Below are 23,291 nucleotides of genomic sequence, written 5' to 3' on the forward strand. Positions count from 1 at the left end.
TGTGGTAAATGTAGTTTCGAGGAATGTGCATTGTTTGTTTACAGATGACAAACCGGTTAGTTATGTACCAAATCCTCAGATTATGGAGACAGCTCAGCTTATAGTGGATCAATATAAGCCCTTACAAACCAAGGAGGCACCATTTGAAATGCAGATTATCCTGAACGACGATGTGCCGGTGGCACAGCGGCCGCGTAGACTAGCCTATAAGGAACAAGAAGCAGTTGATAAACAAATTGGTGAGTGGTTACAAAATGGTATTATTAAACCTAGCTTTTCAGAGTATGCAAGCCCATTAGTATTAGTTAGAAAAAAGATGGTAGTATAAGAGTCTGTGTTGATTACCGTAAAATAAATAAAAAAATTGTTAGGGATGAGTTTCTCTACCAATCATTGAAGATCATTTAGATAAACTTTCTGGATACACGGTTTTTAGTAAATTGGATCTCAAAGACGCTTTTTTTCATCTCAAAATAAATAGTAACTGTACAAAGTATACATCTTTTGTGACACAGAATGGTCAATATGAGTTTATGAGAGCACCTTTTGGTTTGTCCATATGTCCGAATTATTTCACACGTTTTATCACTATTATTTTCAGAGAGCTTATAGCAAAGGGGTTTCTATTAATTTTTATTGACGACTTAATAATATTATCAAACACATATGATGAAGCCATAGATCGACTTCGTGAAGTTTTAAAATTAGCTTCTGAATATGGATTACATATAAATTGGAGAAAAAGTGACTTATTGACTAAAAAGGTGGAATATCTTGGTTATGAAATTGAAAATGGAGAAATAAAACCGTGTAGAGACAAAGTTGAAGCAGTTTTAAAGTATCCGCAACCTAAGTCGGTAAAACAGATTCAAAGTTTCATTGGATTGACATCCTATTTTAGAAAATTTATTGAAGGGTATGCTTCTATAGCACGACCATTAACAGACTTATTAAAGAAGAATAATGATTTTATTTTCAGTGAAAAACAGGAGATTGCATTCAAATTGTTAAAGAAGTTGTTGTCTGAAAATCCAGTATTAAAATTATATAACCCAGGACTCGATACCGAATTGCATACAGATGCATCTATCATGGCTTATTCAGCAATATTATTTCAAAAGGATTCTAATGATGGGAGTTTACACCCTGTGTACTACCTAAGTATAAACCTCAGATGCAGAGCAGAAATACACAAGTTATGAGCTGGAGGCATTAGCCATAATAGAGGGTGTTAAAAAATTCAGGAAATATTTACTTGGCATAAAATTTAAGATTGTTACTGATTGCTTAGCATTTGAAATGACATTAAAAAAGAAGGATTTATCAACTAGAGTTGCAAGATGGGTATTGTTATTACAAGAGTATGATTATGAGGTGGAGCATAGAAAAGGGAATCAGATGCGGCATGTTGATGCTCTTAGCCGCAATCCTTATATTACTGTTGTTACCAGAGGGTTACATGATATAATCAGGAGAGCACAGGAACTAGATGAGGGTATAAAGGCGATTTCAGATATAATTAAGGAGAGGCCTTACAAAGATTATTATGAACAGAATGGAATCATATACAAGGGTGATCAAGGACAAATACTTATTCCCAAGGGATTAGAAATGGAAATTATTAAAACAATTCACTCGAATGGTCATTTTGGCAAGAAAAAGATGTTAGAAATGTTAAATGTAGATTATTATATAAAAGATTTATCTTCAAAAATAGATAACTTCCTTGTAACCTGCGTACCATGTTTGTTGGCAACGAAGAAAGAAGGAAAACAAGAAGGTTTTCTTAATTCCATAGAGAAGGGCATTATCCCACTTAGTACATTGCATATTGATCACATAGGACCACTCTCAGAGACTTCAAAATTGTATAATTATATTTTAACAATTGTAGACGCATTTACAAAGTTTGTTTGGCTCTTTCCAGTGAAGACAACTACTACTAAGGAGACATTAAGTAAGTTACTTATTCATCAGCAGACTTTTGGAAACCCAGATCGAATTATATCAGATAGAGGAACGGCTTTTACTAGCAAGGAGTTTGATGACTATTGTAAAGATGAGAATATCCAACATATTGTTATCACCACTGGAGTACCCAGAGGAAATGGGCAGGTAGAAAGGATTCATCGTACTTTGGTGTCAGTCTTAACGAAACTGTGCATAGAGGATAAAAGTCAGTGGTATAAGCATGTGAGTAGAGTTCAATGGGCTCTAAATAGTACTTATCAAAGAAGTATAGGAACCAGTCCTTATGAGTTAATGGTGGGTGTAAAAATGAAACAAAAAGAGGATTTAAATATTTTTAGTTTATTACTAGAAGAAAGTAGAGACGAATTTGTGACAAATAGAGAAGAAACGAGAGAACAGGCTAAGATACAAATTTTAAAAGTACAAGATGAAAATCGGCGAAATTATAACAAAAAACGCAAGGAAAGCCTTAAACATAATATTGGTGACTATGTAGTAATCAAGAGAACCCAATTTGGTACTAATATGAAATTAAAGCAAAGGTATTTAGGACCTTATAAAGTTGTTAAAGTCAATGGCAGAGACCGCTATGATGTACTGAAGGTCGATATTGCTTCTGAGGGACCTATGAGGACGTCCACTTCAGCAGACTATATGAAGAGGTGGCCAGAGGTTAGTTCTTGAAACTCATTTACTTACCAAATTATTGTAATTTTCCAATTAAGTTGATGGCTGACCTTGTGAGGCATTAGTATTAGCTTATGGTGAAGATAAAGGATTATTTGATTGTACCTATTTTAGTACTTAGTTTATATTGTATTTGATTATAGGAGTATAGGTACTGTACCAGTTGTATTTTTTTCTTTGTGTATTATTATTATTTTTTGTACTGTGTAATATGTTAAAGTTGTGTAACTATGTTATAAGAAGGGTCATGTTTTAATTTAAGGTGTTTAGTTGTATTTTCATTCTATATTTTGCTTTAGTGTGTAGTAGGTGTGTATGAAAAGAGTGTGTTAGAAGAATTGTAGAGTGAAAGACGGACCCTGAGGTCAGGCTCCAATGCAGGATGGCCGAGTTGTAGGATTTGAAACTTGGCGGTATGAACGAATGGGAACGAATGAGTATGAATGAATGGAAACAGAGGAGCAAATGGATAGAAACGAAAGAGTGAATGGATGGAGAAAGGAATGAATGGAAAAAGAGGATGGGCATCACTCTCTTCCTCGTAGACTGCCATATAGTTAGGTCGTTTCATGTATCATAGTAAATGTTTTTTTTTGTAATTTAAATAAAAGGAGTTCTATAAAATAATCATCCTGTTATTCGCGAATCCTCATTCCCACATATATATATTTATATACACTTGCACACTTAGTTGATCCAGCCACGATCCGTAGATATTGCTGATCCACTGTCTCTCTCTTTCTATCACTATCTTTGTATTCTAATATGCGATGTTGCCGTTCCGGCCGAGACCATGCGTTGTTGCCAAATGTATTCGTCGATAGTAGTAGATACTTATACTCGATATATATTTTTTCAACAATTTCCTGCAATAGTGAATCCGTATCGGCATTTTTTTTAAATGCACAAAGATTTTTTGGCTCTGAATATATTTAAAAATCATTTACTTGTGTGTTGATGAATTTATATACTAGTACATGAAGTACCTAATACTTGTTTTGATTTGAATAGGTAGCGATATTATGAATTTATTATACGTAATCTAAAGATTTTGACGAAATAAAAGTAATTAGTTATCTGTTAACCTTGACTTCATGCTGGCACCAGTATTATCAGATGATGAACACACTCTTCGAAAACTTACAGCAGAAATATCGTGTTTGGACTCATTAGATAGGTCTCGATGAATAGAGTTTAAAAAACTTAAAATAAATGGTACATTAGAAATAATGTATAAAAACCCCTTACGTAAAATTCAACCACTTTAAACTTAATAATAATAATAATTAGGAAAAGAGAAAAGCTATACATGCACTGAAAGTAATTGATGCCTTCCACACAATATTTTCAGTATTAAACAACTCTGTTTGTTCAGTAAAAGTGTAAATACACTGGTAACCTTTAATCATATTTTATATGCAAACATTACATATACAAACACTAAAGTTTTATTTCAGAATAGCCAGTAGTTTTCAAGAAATAAGTCTTTGAAATTGTACGTGTAACTTATATATATACCTACTAGTTTTTTCACCATAACAAACAACACCAATATGGCCTAGTTAGTAGTTTACCTGTGTACCAATTAATAATAATAGTAATCTCAGGACAATTCATACAGCTTCATCTAGACCCAAGTTAAGCTAGCTGAAGATTATGTTATGGGTACTGATATAAATACAAAGATTTTTTCGTAAATACATATATATTATATATACATAGAAAACACCCAGACCGTTACAAACAATTTAATAATAAGTTAATAGTTTAATAAGTACGTACGTAATATTATCACATGGTAACAGCACGTATTATGGCAAAAATAAACATCGGCTGATTTGAAAAGATTTATTATAGTAATAATAGTAATCTCAGGACAATTCACACAGCTTCATCTAGACCAAAGTTAAGCTAGCTGAAGATTATGTTATGGGTACTGATATAAATACAAAGATTTTTTTTCGTAAATACATATATATTATCTATACATAGAAAACACCCAGACCGTTACAAACAATCATACTCATGAATACAAATGTTTGCAGCGTGCGAGGAATCGAACCCTCGACCACCAAGCAGGAATCAAAGCAGTGTGCTAGCTAAATCGCTAGACTACCGACAACTAGCTGTACACCCGACTTCGTCCGCGTGGAATTTAACTTCTTATATTTTAGAAAAATAAAGTTAAATTCAACACGGACGAAATCCCGTGTACAGCTAGTCATCAATAAAAAAACACGTAGGTATCTCTAATATATTATACACTAGCTGTTCCCGCGACTTCGTCCACGTGGTTTTTAACTTTATTTTTCTAAAATAAAAGTAGCCTAAGTTACTCCTTATTACATCAGCTACCTGCCAAAAAAAGTCCCGTCAAAATCGGTCCAGCCATTTCAGAGATTAGCCGGAACAAACAGACAGACAGACAAAAATTGTAAAATATGTTATTTTGGTGTATGTACCGTATTTATATTCATATGCAAGTAGTAAAAAACGGTTATTTCAATATTACAAACAACAGGCTTCAACATTCTCAAGTACCACAAAAAAGATGTTTTTTTATCAAATAAACAGTTTTTATTAAAAAAAGCTGTCCCCGCGACTTCGACCGCGTGGAATTAACTTTATTTTTCTAAAATAAAAGTAGCCTAAGTTACTCCTTATAAATCAGCTACCTGCCAAAAAAAGTACCGTCAAAATCGGTCCAGCCATTTCAGAGATTAGCCGGAACAAACAGACCGACAGACAGACAGACAAAAATTATAAAAATTGTTATTTTGGTATATGTACCTTATATATATTCATATGCATGTAGTAAAAAACGGTTTTTTCTATATTACAAACAGACACTCCAATTTTTATTAAATGTATAGATGTATAGATTATTATTTATTTATTTATTTATTCATCCAAAATAATACAAATTGTGTAGGATAACGTAATAGTAACATTACAGTAAAATTTTGTCAACAACATAATAGCAACTTAAACATTAAATCTCGGTATATCTATAGACTAGCTGGCCCCAGCGACTTCGTCCGCGTGAAATTTTATTTTATTTTTCTAAAATAACAGTAGCGTAAGTTACTCCTTATTACATCAGCTACTTGCCAAAAAAAGTCCCGTCAAAATCGGTCCAGCTATTTCAGAGATTAGCCGGAACAAACAGACAGACAGACAGACAAAACTTGTAAAATATGTTATTTTGGTGTATGTACCGTATTTATATTCATATGCAAGTAGTAAAAAACGGTTATTTCAATATTACAAACAGACACTCCAATTTTATTTACATGTATAGATGTATAGATTAAAAAAAAAGTAACAGTCATAAGGCTAGTCGTATGCCTAATATATATAATAATGTAATAAATTCATTTAAACAGAAATTGCGGGAACATTATTTAAATTTGTAACTTTTTTACTGTCCTCCTTTTTTCACATCTTTCTGTTATATCCATATAGTTCTCTCTATATTTTCTGATTTTCTTACTTTCAATTTGAGACTGTACTTATAATTTGATTATCGGATCATTATGTATTTACTTATATATAATATTTATACATTTATGGGTTATACTTAGATATATATTTATGTATGTATATTGTTATTTTTTTATAGAAATGTATATTTTGCTTATATTTATTATCTTTATAAATCTTTTTTTGACATTTCTTATTTATATTAGTGCACCGCCAATAATCTTTCGCTGCACCACTCATGGTTGCCTGGTAAATAACGCGGCAAAATATTAAGTCCGCCACATGTACAAATTTTTTTGTGCATTAAAGTTAAAGAAATAAAAAAATACAATACTGTTTAATGAAAATGCGTGTTGTCTAGTGCTTTGAGATGTATCAATATAAGGTCAACAAAAAAGTCCGTGATGGTATATGTCTATCTCTTAAGGATAACCAACAATAACCATTTTTTATCTTTTACATTTTACGGGATTTTTTTTTATCGTATGTTTCCCTTAAAATCATGTAAACTATGTTATTATGTCATAATCTAAAGAAATAATAATATTTTATAGTGACATATCCACTATAAAATACCAAAAAGTAGCAATGTAATTCGTTACGCGCGAATCAGGTGTTATAAGGTCAAAGGTCGGTGCACCCCGCATATTTGATAAATAGTGCTTCTCTGGATGTCTTTAAGAGAAAATGGCAGTATGTACGTGTATATGTACAAGTCCTTAAGTGTTAAGTTTTTCAAATGTACATACAGTAAAGAATAAATATTTTTAAGTACAGTACTTACGTACATTAATATAATACCTACTTTTTACTTGTATCTATTGTTATCAAAATTAAATTATAAGTTCTTAACTTGACCACGACTATGTGACCCTCTCTTGGCGCCAAAACGAGTGAAAAAATGAACAGCATACGACGACGACGCAGTACCTATAGAGTGGAGCAACTGCTTATTCAGTTTTATTCAACTATTTAGTCCCTCCACCGTTACAATGAATGGAGGCGGATATTACAATGTACGTAGCATTGCGAATATAAAATATCTAGATTAGGTATAATAAATTCATAATTCATAGGCCGTTACGGTATCAGAGCCAAAGTCTTCTTTCTTTGTTTATGTACTGTTAGATGCGACAGCGACTTTGTTTTTATATTACTATGTAATGATTGATATACCTAAAATAAATAAAATATCTGAGGTTTGGACAAAAATTCAAAAGGTACTTAATTTTCAAAAAGTATTTTGAAAATACCTATTTTGCATTTAGTATTTGAAACAAACACAAAACTATTTTTGTTTTTAGAGTGACATTTCTATGAATTCACTGTCGATAGCGAGCGGTGCGATGGAAAAAGATAACCGTTTATAAAAATATAATAAATAACCCTGGACAATTAACACAGACTGATACTGAACTGATATAAATAGATATTTTTATTTTGTAAATACATATATAATATACATATAAAACACCCAGACCGATGAAAACAATCGATGACCGATGAGTACAAATGTTTGCATCGTGCGAGAAATCGAACCCGCGACCATCGGATGTAAAGCGGTGTGACCACCGAGGCAGTCGAAATATATAAATAATCTTATGAATTTAATTTATTCTAATTTGTTTATGTGCGCGGGGTGCGGTGTACGGTGCTCCCCCTGCCTCCACCGTTGCTGGAGCTTGCATGTATGGAGCATTGCGAATATAAAATATCTAGATTAGTAAATTCATAATTGATAGACCGTTACGGTATCTATATATATTCGGATTAAAATAAGTATCGCAGTAAGGACCAGTATATAAAGTGATCAACACAATTAACTGATTTTTGAAATATATATACAGAGCCAAAAAGTCTTTGTGTATTCAAAAAATATCTAATTTGTTTGTGTGCGCGGGGTGCGGTGTACGGTGCAGGGGGGACCCTGCCTCCACCGTTGCTGGAGCTTGCATGTATGGAGCATTGCGAATATAAAATATCTACATTAGTAAATTAATAAAGTCATAATTGATAGACCGTTACGGTATCTATATATATTCGGATGAAAGTAAGTATCGCAGTAAGGACGAGTATATAAAGTGATCAACATAATTAATTGATTTTTGGAATATATTCAGAGCCAAAAAGTCTTTGTGTATACCAAAAATTTAGCCGTTCGGAGCCATTCAGTCACGAATTATTAGTAAAAAAAGTGTCGAGTATATCGTACTATCGACGAATATATATGGCCGCATCGCAAAATAGAATGCGACGTTGCCATACCGCCTGAGATATACGCGATAGGAGTCAAGTTATTCAGTGCAAAAGGTGGAATCAGCAAGTGTGTAGGTTGTGGCGTGATCAACAAAGTGCCCAAAGAGGTGTTTATATATATATATATATATATATTTTATAAAAATTACTTAGAATTCTTCATCGAATCAGAAATTGTTAGTTTAACTTTCAAGCACTTTATTATTATTACATTTGTTTTATTTGAAAAAAATAGATTGACTATTAATTTATCTACTGTATGCGTCACAGTTCTCATAGTTATTTTCATCACAACTGAGCGAAGTCAGGATGTATAGTTAGTTTCGTGATTTTTCTTAAATATTGTTTCATAAAAGTCAATATGTCACTAGTAGTAGTAATAAAGTATCGTTTAGAAAAAGTCTTTAGGTCTTTTAGGGGAATAGGTGTAAAAATTTACAATAAGATACGAAAGGATATATTGGAATTACCATTAAATAAATGCAAAACATCTGTTAAATCATATTTACTGAGCAAAGCCTATTACTCACTAAACAATTACTTGAACGACGAGTGTGCATGGCAATAGTTGTTCATGCACGGGATTTTCATTTAATATTAGACATAGACACCTATATGTAAATAAACTGACTTCTAATAAAAAGTAATTTCTTGCCAGTTCTTCCCAATTGGATTTATATACTGAACTGGACGGTAGAGAAAAAAATTAAAATTATAATGTTAAAATTTGACGTTCGTAAGCGGCTAAAATGTCCTACATGAATAAATGATTTTGAATATGCATTACTTATATTATTAACCGGATCTTAACACGAAATAATTTTATGGCAAATGAAGGTATTTACCCTTCTCGACTAGGTTGCACTAGCCGGTTAATAATATAAGTAATGTATATTAAATACGAAACTTTAAAAATAACTATTTTGAATCTGAATTTGAATTTCATTAGTAGAATGAAATGTCAATTATCGTCAGCCATGCTAAGAATAAAGCCCGCCATTGAGTTTGACCATTGTGTGTTTCTATAGTTAGTTTTTGGCCATCCCACGCCCCATCATCTGCAGGTGGTGGGGCAATGGCGTATGGTGGAAAAATAACACCTTTGAGGAAACATTTGGGCCTTAACAATCCGTCAGTAGTTGTTCACTAACTACCAAGAAACACCCGTTGCGAGTAAATTTAATAGAATTATATATACACTAGCTTTTGCCCGCGACGTCGCTCGCGTTAATTTATCCCCTTAGGAGTGGAATTTATCAAAATCCTTTCTTAGGGGATGCCGACGTCATAGTAGCTTTATGCATGCAAAGTCTCAGCCCGATCGGTTTAAAATTGACAAAGTGTCATACAAACTTTTATGCACTATTTTATACTCTTGAGGGTAGAATTAATCAAAATACTACGTCATAACATCTACCTGCATGCCAAATTTCAGCCCGATCCATCCAGTGGTTTGGGCTGTGCGTTGATAGATCACTATGTCAGTCACCTTTGAGTTATATACATTTAGATTTCATGTTTCTCCACTTTAAATAGAAATATTTTTTTATTCAAATAAACTCAATAAGTACAAGCAGTTTTGAATAGTCACTTTTTTATTTTACCACTCATTTGGAACGCAGTTCATCAGAAGATCGACTTCTGCTCGTTCTTCTTGTGATGAATCGTTCTTATGTAGGATGGATGTTTTTTTTATATAAATAATTACACAATAACAAGTAATAGGCATGCGATAATCAACATAGTAACCGTTACTCATTCTTAATGCAATCAGATAATATTGTCAGCGCTATGAATTAAAAAATTTTCCACAATAATATATGCAACATCTTTCTATAAACTGAAAAATCATATAAAACTTAGTGCACAAAATGAAGTTCATTTTATAAGCTCAAAATCCCACAGGCCGTATTAGGGGGCGTTTAAAAACCATTTCAATTAAGAGCCGGTTATTTTACGTTTCAATATGCAAATCGCAAAATCCCAAAGTCCGATAGCGGCCCGTGGGAAAAAGATCCCGGGGAAACGTCACGTGCATCCCGCGGTTGGGCTATTGATAGGTTCCGGCGCTATGTTATGTTTTTTTTCGAAAGTGGAGGCTTTTGGGGTGGATTTTACAGTGCAGCAATGAAACTGCATGAGTTGGATGTCTACTTTGTATTATTTTTAGTAATAATAATTGTGATTTATATTTTAATTTCATATTGTATGACTGGTCGATAATAATTATGATTTATATGTATTTATGTATATTGAAATTAAAACTATATACATATTATTATATAACTAGTATTTACATAACCTAATTGTACAACTAAGAACCTACAATAAAAAGTTTTAAAAAATATATATAATTCATTTCATATTGTACATCCGAAATGGATAGACTGGTCGATTCCATAATATATGTTGTAACATAGTTATATATAATAAATACTTATCTCATCTTATCTTATTACGACGACCTCGGTGGTCTAGCGGTCTAGCACACCGCTTTACGTCCGATGGTCGCGGGTTCGATTCCTCGCACGGCACAAACATTTGTATTCATGAGTATGATTGTTTGTATCAGTCAGGGTGTTCTATGTATAATATGTATAGATTTACGAAAAAAAAATATCTATGTACTTGTGTTAGTTATCAAGTAACCGTAACACAAGCTTTAGCTAGCTTAACTTGGGACTAGATGACGCTGTGTGAATTGTCATGAGATTACTATTATATTATATTTTTATTATTATTACTTATCTTATTACGACGACCTCGGTAGTCTAGCGGTCTAGCACACCGCTTTACGTCCGATGGTCGCGGTTCGATTCCTCGCACGGACGTAAAGGACAATAATAATAAACTTATAAGTCACAATATTACAAAATTTCTGCCTTCCTCAATAATAACATTTTCACATAGTGCAACCTCTCCCATACTTGGCTAAGGCCCGTGTGGGTGAGTACCTTTTATTAAACTAATAAAAGGAAAAGAAAAGATACATATATAAAAAGGTAATAAAAGATATTAGAATAAGTTGGTCAGTTATCACCAATAATTATGATGTCGTATAATTCAGATAACATAAAATGAATAAATAAATAATAATAATATATAATAATTTGGCCCGTATTATACGCCACAAATCATAATAAATCAGCTAAATCTGTAGCAAATAGTCATAATAATATTCTTCAATAATATATACAACGCCATCTAGTTCTAAGATAAGTATTGCTGGTGTTACTCACATACATTTTTTGTAAAATACATGATATATAGAAATATATATAGAAAAAACCCAGACCGATTCAAGCAATCACACTCATGAATACAAATGTTTGTATCGTGCGAACATACAAATATTTGTATGTAATATTTATGTTGTACTTGTAACGGAATCGAACCTCCTCATCGAAGGTAAGGCGGTATACTAAACCGCTAAACCACAAGGTCTTATAACTCTATCTAATCTAATGACTTTAATCATTAGGATTATTTTTTCATTAAAAATTAATAAAGCTTCAGATTGCACTAAATTCGCACACACTTACATATCGACAAACATTTTTATTGTTTTCTGTAAAAGTATATACATATACAACAGCTTGTATAGTGAATAACAACAGCTTGTATAGTGAATAACAACAGCTTGTATAGTGAAACTGAAAAAAAATATTCAACAAAGTAGAGCATCTGTCCCTAACAACTACGCTGAAAGTTCCAATCTATATTTATGGATTCGCTGAAACCGTTCAAACGTGTAGGATCAAGTGGGCCCCTCACACCTGTATTTTGTCTCTATCGCACACACGTTATTCCGCTATCGCCATCCCTATTCGACTTCCCATTGAAGGATATCGAATGTTCGATGCAACAGGTGGTATTGGCTTCAGGAATAGGGTTGTACATTCGGTTTTTAAATACTTTTTAAAAATATTTTATATTTTTAATATTATAGAACTAGTTAACCCCTGCAACTTCGTCTGCGTCTGTAACACATACATGACAATTATCATATTTCGCACAATTTACATAATATGTTTTTAAATTATAGACTATGTGTTATTCTGATGTATAATCTACATATATTACTGTAAAATTTCATCAAAAGTTGCGTGAAAGAGTAACAAACATTCATCCATACTCACAACTTTCAAGTTTATAATATTAATAAGATATTATCTTATATATAAAATTCTCGTGTCACAGTTTTCGTTCCCATACTCCTCCGAAACGGCTTGACCGATTCTCATGAAATTTTGTGAGCGTATTGAGTAGGTCTGAGAATCGGCCAACATCTATTTTTCATCCCCCTAAATGTTAGGGGTAGTCCACCCCTAAATTTTTTTTTTATGTTAAGGCAAAACAACGTTTGCCGGGACAGCTAGTTACATATAATATTCATATATACATAGTAACTATAATACCTAACTTAGTAATATTATATATTAATGCATATATAGATTTATTTAGAAGAAATTCAGAAATTTAAGCCTGTGTGTTATTCTGATGTATAAGCTATATTACTGTACAGCATAATCAAAATCAGTTAAGTAGTTTTTGCATGAAAGAGTAACAAACATCCATCCATCCATAATCAGAAATGGTGTTTTGTTATTGGTAATTTTAACTAAAATGTATACATTTATGTACATTAATAAGTTAAGTCTACTATTCAGACTATAGTTATATAGTAGTATAGAACTGACAAATATCTCGTTTATATTGGGATTTTTTATAATTGCAATAACACATATCATATCAAATTTAGATGATTAAATAATTAATAAAAAATATGTCTACATAGATCTAAACATACCATCCATCTTTCCATCCATACTCACAAATTCTCGTATTTATAATAATAATAACTTTATTGTGCAAAAAAAAAAATACAAAAGGATCTTAACTAAGGATATATATCTATATTAATTCCATATACATAAAATAGTTCTTAAAACTATTTAATATAACTGCAGTAGTGATATATATCTATATTACGAAATTCCAGAATCAGTGTTAAACAATTGGAAAGTTGACATAAAGTAGTGTCTAAACTGAAGTAATATTAGTAAAAGTAATATTTACGAAAGGTAAATCCGTGGGACAGAATCAGTGTTAAACAATTGGAAAGTTGACAAGACCAGTGCAGTAGTGTCTAAACTAAAATAATATTAGTAAAAGTAATATTTACCAAAGGTAAATCCGTGGGACAGAATCAGTGTTAAACAATTGGAGAGTTGACAACCCTAAGTTGACTTATCGTTTTTCAGGCGTCAAGCGGGGCCATGGGACCGTCCCATACCGGAATACCATTATTGATACCAGGTGAGTGTTTACAGGGTTATTAGCACTTTTTGTACGGGACCCTTGTTTTTAATTCGACGATTGACGACCTCGGTGGTCTAGCGGTCTAACACACCGCTTTACGTCCGATGGTCGCGGGTTCGATTCCTCGCACGGCACAAACATTTGTATTCATGAGTATGATTGTTTGTGTCGGTCTGGGTGTTTTCTATGTATATTAAGTATGTATTTACGAAAAAAAAATATCTATTATCTATGTATTTGTATCAGTTATCTAGTACCCATAACACAAGCTTTAGCTAGCTTAACTTGGGTCTAGATGGTGCTGTGTGAATTGTCCTGAGATTATTATTATTATTATAATTCGTTACAAAATTCAAGGTGCCATAATGTGTATGTTCTTAACCGACTTCAAAACAGGAGGTTCTTTATCTTATTAATGTTATAAACGATATAGTTGTAAGTATGGATGGATGATTATTTTTGATAATTTTCTTTCTTAATGACTTCAAAAACTATCTTATTAATGTTATAAACGATATAGTTGTTTGAAGGATGCGATAACTTTGCGATAATTTTTTGTTCTTAACCGACTTCAAAAGAGGAGGTTCTCTATCTTATTAATGTTATAAACGATATAGTTGTAAGTATGGATGGATGTTTGTTATTCTTTCACGCAAAAACTACTGAACGGATTCTTTGAAGGTGCGATAATTTTTATGTTCTTAACCGACTTCAAAAGAGGAGGTTCTCTATCTTATTAATGTTATAAACGATATAGTTGTAAGTATGATGGATGTTTGTTATTCTTTCACGCAAAAACTACTGAACGGATTCTTTTAAAGTGCGATAATTTTTATGTCCTTAACCGACTTCAAAAGAGGAGGTTCATTATCTTATTAATATTATAAACGATATAGTTTGTAAGTATGGATGGATGTTTGTTATTCTTTCACGCAAAAACTACTGAACGGATTTTTATGAAACTTTACAGTAATATAGCTTATACATAAGGTTTCACCACCATGCGGTAGGGCGCGCTCGCTGGTTCAGAAATATGATATTAATTCGCTGACTGATTAAACCAAGACTTGTTACCTGCAATATATCGGGCTCGTACTCCTGGAAACCACCTCTAAATGGCTGGCACAGATCACCATGATATAAGCACAAAACACAAAAATATTGTCCAAATTCGAGATTAACCTTGAGCAGCGTGCACGGCGATTGATTGCACAAATCAGACAAATCAGAGATTTTACTTTTTCGAAGTGAATAGATACACAATTGCACTCAGAGACGCGATAGAGGCGCCACTTTGCAGGTACATACTTACCCGCTAAATTACAAACATACAAACCTTGACTGCAAATATAACAGACCAGCGAAATAACAATATATATAATTGTTAACAATAAAAATGTTATAAATGGAGTAACTACCCACAGTCATTCATCATCATTGCAGCCCGGAAGACGTCCACTGCTGGACATAGGCTTCCCCAAAGATCTCCACGACGATCGGTCCTGCGCTGCTCGCATCCAATGCCTTCCAGCGATCTTGACCAGATCGTCAGTCCACCTAGCTGGAGGCCTTCCCACGTTGCGACTTCCGGTCCGCGGTCGCCACTCGAGGACTTTACTGCCCCAACGGCCATCTGTCCTGCGGAGCATCTGTCCTACCACATTATGGAATCACCTTCCAGCAATGGTATTTTCGAACCGATACGATATTGAAACCTTCAAGAAAAGAGCTTATTCCTTTTTAAAAGGCCGACAACGTACTTGCAATGCCCCTGGTGTTGCGGGTGCTCATGGGCGGCGGTAATCACTTACCATCAGGTGAGCCGCATGCTCGTTTGACCCTGTGTTATAAAAAAAAAAAAAGCTATATGCCCTACCCATTGCCACTTCAGAGTCGCAAACACACAGTACGGACGCATATATACTACAATTAAAAAATACATATACATAAATTTTATAAAACAGATATTATATAATTAAAATAAAAATAATAATATCTAAGAGAAAAAGTATATATAATAATAAAAAGGAAAATTATAATAATCGTAAAACATTATATACGTAATGGAGAAAAGAAAAATAAACAATAATAAAAAAAATACCCATAGTGATGCGTACGGTGCAAGATAATGTATAAATTGTTGACATGTTATTAAACAGTAACTAAAATCAGTTCTCGTTGAGTGGTAGCCAATAAATTAATTCTGGCCACATCAACGTCTAGTATCAGTAGGTACTCAATAACCCTTAACTCAACCCTTGTTCCATCAACCCTTCGACCTTGAGTAAACTTTCTTGACCTATTGTATAGGAATGTAGTTCAACCACTTGTTAATTAGTTGCGGTTTTGATTACAAATGTTAATAAAGGATCATTGTATATATTTGTATGATAAACAAATATATATAACGATTGTTTAGTAAATAATAAAAAAAATTACATATCTTATAGTCCTATTATGAGAATCTTAGGACAATTCACACAGCGCCATCTAAACCCAAGTCAAGCTAGCTAAAGCTTATGTTATGAGTACTAGATCACTTATACAAATACATAGATATTTTTTTTCATAAATACATACATATTATACATAGAAAACACCCAGACCGACACAAACAATCATACTCATGAATACAAATGTTTGTGCCGTGCGAAGAATCGAACCCGCGACAATCGGAAGTAAACCGTGTTAAACCTCTGGGCCACCGAGGCTTTTAAATTAGTATATTTTGTCGTTTAATTGAAATAGTTATTTGTTTTGTAATAACGCCATCTAGACACACGTAATTATTTATTTATTTAACTTTAATGCACAAAAACCGTAGTACCACTATGAAAATCAGTGCTAAATTCCAAAAGCCATATTAAATACAATAACGTAGAGAAACTCTAATGAAATTATAGTGCTTGTAAACCTACAATTTCCACAGTAACCTGTAATTTTTAGCGATACCATCAAACCATTCATCGATCGTCCATAACCAATCGAAGATTTGAACCTACGACCGTAACGAAAACGTATAGACAATAATTTAAAACATTTATAGCCGTCGAGAATTAATAATATCAGTATATAATATATTAACTTACATATAAAATTCTCGTGCCACAATATTAGTTACCAGCGAAATGGCTTGACCGATTTTGATGAAATTTTATATGCATGTTCAGTAGGTCTAAGAATCGGCTACTATATATTTTTCGTACTCCTAAGTGATAAGGGTGGTTGTCCACCTCTAACATTTTTTTATTTTTCATTTAGGTATATTATTTTTGTATTTACAATATATATATCTACGTATTGATATCAGTTCTCTAGTACCATAACACAATCTCTGCTTAACAAGTTAAGGCAAGATAGCGCTGCGTGCACTTTTAAAAATGAAATATTGAATTTGAACTTAAATATATAATATAGACAAAGTCGCAAATAACAGCTAGTTTTATTACCATCGAGAAATTAAGAAAGCATTCCAGTCCAGATGACTTAAACATGAATCTAATTCAATAACCCAACTCGAAACTATGGCGCCTTCAATTTAATACAAGAACATTAGCTGAACTACCCGCAAATAGACGGGGCGTGTACCGGAGTGAACTGCCTGATGCCACGTATCAGGCCTTTGAGGAGAGTTCCACGGAGAAATAACGCCAAAGGCCATGGGCATGTAGACCTAAAGATGCCACAGAGGTGGCAAACGAAAGTACAGGTCCTATAGATAGATAAATAGATAATTAATTCATTTATTCACCAATTACAGACACAAAGCAAAAATGAGGTACTGAAGAAATAAAAGAAATGGACGTGACTCTGTGTGCTGCAAAGGTGAATAGGCAACCTACTCAGCATAAAGATACAGATAAATCTGCAGCGATAATATACGCTTATATGTAGTAGGTAATTAAGCAATTGTCTGGTATACGAGAAACAGCTTTAAAATAGTTAAAGAATCAATTACAAAAATTATTATCTATCTATCTTATTTTGCAGAAGTTCATTTCATTACTTTATAGACTAATACTATATTTTATAATTCCGCCATCTATATTATGTGTGGGACTATAAATATTACATTATTGGAAGCCACCAATAGAGAAGGTCATAACGCTAATGGTAGCGGAATCAAACAGAATAATCCATCCAGAAGCATCTGCAAATTAAAACTAATTGGATAAAAAATAACTATTAGAAGCATTACGATCATCTCTATTGGTGATCATCACCGTTATTGGATCTCCACAGCTGGAGTCGTAGTTTGATTGCCGATTCCAAGCAATATACTAGTCCTATTCAATACCTGATGATGCCTCGTTCAAAGGATAAATACGTGTGATATAGATGTAGTATTTAATAACGGTCGGAATTTGGTAATCAATAAAGAAGGTCATAACGCTTCCAGTAGTGGTCAGGTTTCTGAACCGAATGTTTGTGGTCTCACGCATGCTAATATGAGCGGAATTAAATAAAATAACATAAATTCAACTGAAATAGACTTCCGCAAAATAATACCTCTTTGATAACAAGCTACGAATGAAGAAGAAAGTAATAAGAAGCTGGAATACCAGCCACGTGCGGAGTTATTGAAAAATGTCTTATTACAAGTGGAATAAGAATGATTCTGTCAGCTCTATACATTGTTAGTTTCTATTCCCGTTTGATCCCACTATTATGCTAAGTGATGTGTGGCTAACTTCTTTGTCGGCCGCGGACATCGAGCGATAGTTCGCATAACTTTATGTGCACTCCGGTTAAGGATTACACATTCGATCCCTACTGTACAGGACATACTCGAATCATTACTGTAGCAGACTAACGCTATTGAGCAGGGGGACGGGGATTGTCAGTAATGTGGGCTGTTGACCCCATTGCTAGCAATATACCAAGTCAGGTTGACGTCCACGCGGTTTCCCCTGGAAACCATCGTCATAAATTCCTGGTGAATTTGCCACGATGGGCTAACTGACCTGACCTCATGCTCATTTTATCATTCTCCACTGGTGCCCCGCCAGCGTACACCGTTAGCGCAGGCGAGTGCACCATTCCATTATCATACCTTAACCAAAAACGCTATTGAATAAAAACAATATATGAATCATGACAAGGGCCTTCACTGGTTACTGGAATTTAAGAAATCACATGCCAAATCTGGGGCTGTGTTTAACGAAGATTTGCAGATTTTGCCAAATGGAAGAGAAAATGCCACTACACACGCTATAGTAGTAGCCCACTTATGTATAAACGAAATATATATTTGAAAAATACACACTCTATCCTTAGGAGATAAAAACCATCGCTCCTAAGTATATCCTTCAATTTTTGTCCCTGTCGGGCCTAGGCAGAAACTCTAAAAAAAGGACCAACACGATCTATGTAGGTCGTAATACTACAGGTTCTCTTTAGCACCGAGTTAGCCTAAACACAAATTTAAAAAAAAGTACACATTCTATATTTTATCGACATTTTATCGAATTAGGTGTTATTTTGTAGAAGTTCCTTTCATAACTTATAAGATTTACATTATTTTGTTTAATTCTACTACCATTAGCATGTGTGAGAACACATATATTCAGCATGGAGACCTTAACATTATTACTGGAAGCGTTACGATTTTCTTTATTGATGATTAAATTCTGACTCTTACTCAGCCTGTTAATAGAGATCATCAGACATTGAGTAGAGTTCGTATATAGCTAGAAAGTCTAATGTTGTGGTACGGTGTAATTTAATCGCCGAACGATTAAAATTAAAATTTCAAATATTGGTGTCAAATTTAAAGTCCGCAATTGGAAGATAACCAAGTAACCTCTGTTATCAAATACCTGGAAAGATTATCCTAACGTTCCTAACAAAGGTTGGCCAACTGGGGCCAAAGTTTCTACATAAAGGCATAGTTGGCGTGCACTGTTCACAAACATTTGAACAACGACGTTGTCTTTAGGTCCATTAGGGTGTGCTTACACGGGCCATTTTTTGACCAATTTAGCCCTGGTAATAATTGCAGTAAAATTAGTGACGTAACTGCAAATATATTTTATAGAACAATGTCAGAATTTGGACGAATGATGACATATTTAAACAAATTTGTAAGAATACCAAAGGCCAAAAATATTGGTTAAAAATATGAGCCATTCGCAGTTAGAATTTCTACCGCAATACAGCTTGCAAATCAAGCTACTTTTCCACTGTAATAGGTGAGAGGTACCTACGCAGATGACTTTGTGTAAAGTCTACCTCGGTGAAGCAGAATTATTTCTTTCGCTGTACCATAAATGATTATTTCAATACTTATTAAATTTTTAACACACAAATACCAAAATCGAAGTGCATATGGCAGACTTAACACCTCAAGGCATTTTCCCTCAGTGGACCATACGGCAAACAGAGACTATTGGACCGAGGATTTAATAAAAGGAAGTAAATATAATTATATGTATAGTAAAAATATACAACAGATAAACTCAAAAAATACTTTTATCCTTCGACTTAGAAGGCTAAATTAATGAATAACTTGAGCTGTATTTGATTTTAAAAACATGCGAGATCTCTACAATAATTGCATCTATATGAAGCTTTCGTAGGTTATAAATTCTTCTCGTATTTTGCAATTATTGTTATGTGGATTCCAGATAATTATTACTGTACCGCGCAGCGTCGATTGGGACTCTATTATTATTATTGCTGCGAATAAACTACATTCTGTGCGACAATATAGCGAGCCAATTTACGACGTATCTATTTTGTGCGGGGCCGTATTTTGGTGCAAAATTAACGTCGAACCGGCCGCATTGCAGCGCTGGATATACACGAACAATTAGACCTCTTTGTCCAATATTCAATAGCGCAGAGTGCGCCTCTGTAATGGCGCTTCTGTCCAAAATGCGGTCATATCAAGATATGGACATGCATTTCGGCCTCGGTGGTACACCGTTTTCCGGGTTCGATTCCTCGCACGGTGCAACATTCGTAATCATAAGTATAATTGTCTGTATCTGTCTGGGTGTTATGTATATTATGCATGTATTTACAAAAAAATATCTAAGTATTATTTAAGTTGTCTAGTACACAACAAGCGCTGCTTACCGTGGGACTGGATGGCGCTGTGCTAATTGTCCGGGGTTCTTTATTTGTTTATTATTATTTCTTTTTTTTATACTATGAAGGTGGCAAGGCATATGACCTATATAATCGTAAATGTTTACCAAAGCCTTTGGACATCTAATACACCGTAGTATCACGTGCGCGTTGCCGACCTTTAAGAAATCTTAAGTCTCTGCAAAATGAATGGGTTGAAAGAAGAGAAACAAAGCCATAAAAACCTACACAATGAATCCATTATGAATGAATGCAGTCCTATATGAATCAATTATTTTGTCTTATACTAACCAACGCCAATTTATCATCAGATTAATTTAGTTTGACACTGTTTTCTGGTACCAATAGACTACATGTTATTTTTTTTATTTTACAGTATCAAGTTTTTTTGGATGGCAATAGAATGGTGCACCCGTCTGTGCTCAGTTTACACTCGCGGGCACCAATGGACGATGATAATATGAGACTGAAGTCAGGTCAGTGAGCCCATCTTGAATATTCACCAGGAATTTATGATGGTTACCAGAGGTAACTTCATGGAAGTCAACCTAACAAGTTCGTACGGTTCGGTACGTTGCTAGCAGTGGGGTCAACAGTTCATATTACTATTTGATATTATGTTATCTGTGACATTACTAACAATTCTCTGCTCCCTGTAACGTTATATAATATTAAAAATCAATTATGTTAATGAGAGAATATCCATACAAAGCTAACGGGACCCCTAGATGGGCAGTGGCCTAAGCTTACAAATCTACTCTTGCACAATTTCCTATCATGCTGCTGTCTATATTCGCTAGATTTTGCTAGATTCAAACCGTCTATGAATTTATGTTAGCTAATATATGATTCCCATTGTAGAATCTAATCAAATTAGAATATTTCTAATCATGCGACATATCTTCTATCAAACCTTATTATAAAATTGAAGAATTTATAAATGATAAAATGTTTTTGTAGAAAATATCTAATTTAAAATCCATAGCGCTGACAATGTTATCTGATTGATCAGAGATTAAGTGCGTAGCGGTTTCTATGTTGATTCTTGCATGCCTAATCCTTGTTAATGTAAATAATTAAAACAATATTTATTTAAAAGAGCAACACACAAGTTTCTTGCTTATTCTTCTTGTGATGAATCTGCATTCCGAATGAGCGGTAGAATAAAAAAAATTTGACTATTCAAAAGTACTTATATTAAGTTTATTTGAATAAAGATTATTTATATTTCATGTGTCTATTACAGACTTTCATGATTTTTCTGAAACAAATCAAAATGTTTTTAATCATGAAGGTCTATTACAGACTCTTATGATATGTCAAATCTACCGTCAGTTCGGAGTGCTTTCGAGCCAAGAAGAACTGACAAGGAACTCAGCTCTGATGAACTTTTAACAAACGAATTTGTATATGATTACAAAAATACATATTCATTTTTAAATTCAATTAGAATGTATGTACTGACCACCAGCATATGCTATTGCATTTTTACAAAGTTGAACTTTAAAACTTGACAAAGATGAACTTTTATAATATTTTTATATATTTGTATCAGTTGTCCAGTATTCATAATAAAAGAAAAAAAAATGTAATACAAAAAACTTGAAATTCATAAGCGGCTGAAATGTACATGAATAAATTATTTTGGATTTGACTTGAAAAATAATAAATCGGTAATTTTGTAGGGAGAACAAAATATGTAATTGGAAATTATAAACTGATATTTCTTCTTGGTTTTTCTTATTTTTTCTTATTCTTATACATATTGTGAGTGAATAGGATTATAAGTTGTAACAAATTTAATATAAAAAACTTGAAGTTCATAAGCAGCTGCAATGTCCTACCTGAATAAATGATTTAGGATTTGATTTGATTTGAAATTGACGGCTACAATGTCCGATATGAATAAATTAGATTTGATTTGAATTTGGAACGTGTTCCGTACGTATATTTAATTGTAAATTTTCCAAACCATCTCATTGTTATGTATTAAACATTCAAGTATAGGCGTCATGTACGACATTAAACCCGCGTATCTGCGGCTGCCGACGCTGCGATTTATTTTAACACATTTTGTTTATAAATGATATAATGCGATACTGTGTCGGGGTACCGGCGTTGTGACGTTCGGTATTTATACAGAGCTCGTAATACCGCTACAACATTTTATTTATTCATTTAGATCGAGAGTTTCAGGTCCTGGACCTGGAGATTTAAAGGTACATCTTGTATTAAATCATGAATTTCTATCAATTGCCGACATCAATAATACATTATTTTCGTTTTACTATATTTTTTTATTTATTCATTTAGATTGAGAGCGTCAGGTCTTGGAGGTTTAAAACTCTGTCTTAGATCAAAAGGTCGTGATCTTGTATCAATTACCGACATCAATAATACATTAATTTCGTTTTACTGTATTTTTTTATTTATTCATTTAGATTGAGAGCGTCGAGACCTGGAGGTTTAAAACTCTGTCT

At 33.3% G+C, this 23,291-nt stretch overlaps 1 protein-coding gene across 1 annotated transcript; it reads left to right on the forward strand.

Moving 5' to 3' along the window:
• The first annotated feature begins 2,256 nt into the window (after positions 1-2,256).
• Positions 2,257-2,981, forward strand: LOC131847251 (uncharacterized). The gene has a single exon (XM_059196778.1). The coding sequence runs from the start codon at positions 2,263-2,265 to the stop codon at positions 2,653-2,655; it is 393 nt and encodes a 130-aa protein (XP_059052761.1). The 5' UTR covers positions 2,257-2,262; the 3' UTR covers positions 2,656-2,981.
• The last annotated feature ends 20,310 nt before the right edge of the window (positions 2,982-23,291 follow it).

This window comes from Achroia grisella, unplaced genomic scaffold (assembly GCF_030625045.1).
Source record: "Achroia grisella isolate CSIRO2021 unplaced genomic scaffold, CSIRO_AGI_Agris_v1 utg109, whole genome shotgun sequence".
NCBI lineage: Eukaryota > Metazoa > Arthropoda > Insecta > Lepidoptera > Pyralidae > Achroia > Achroia grisella.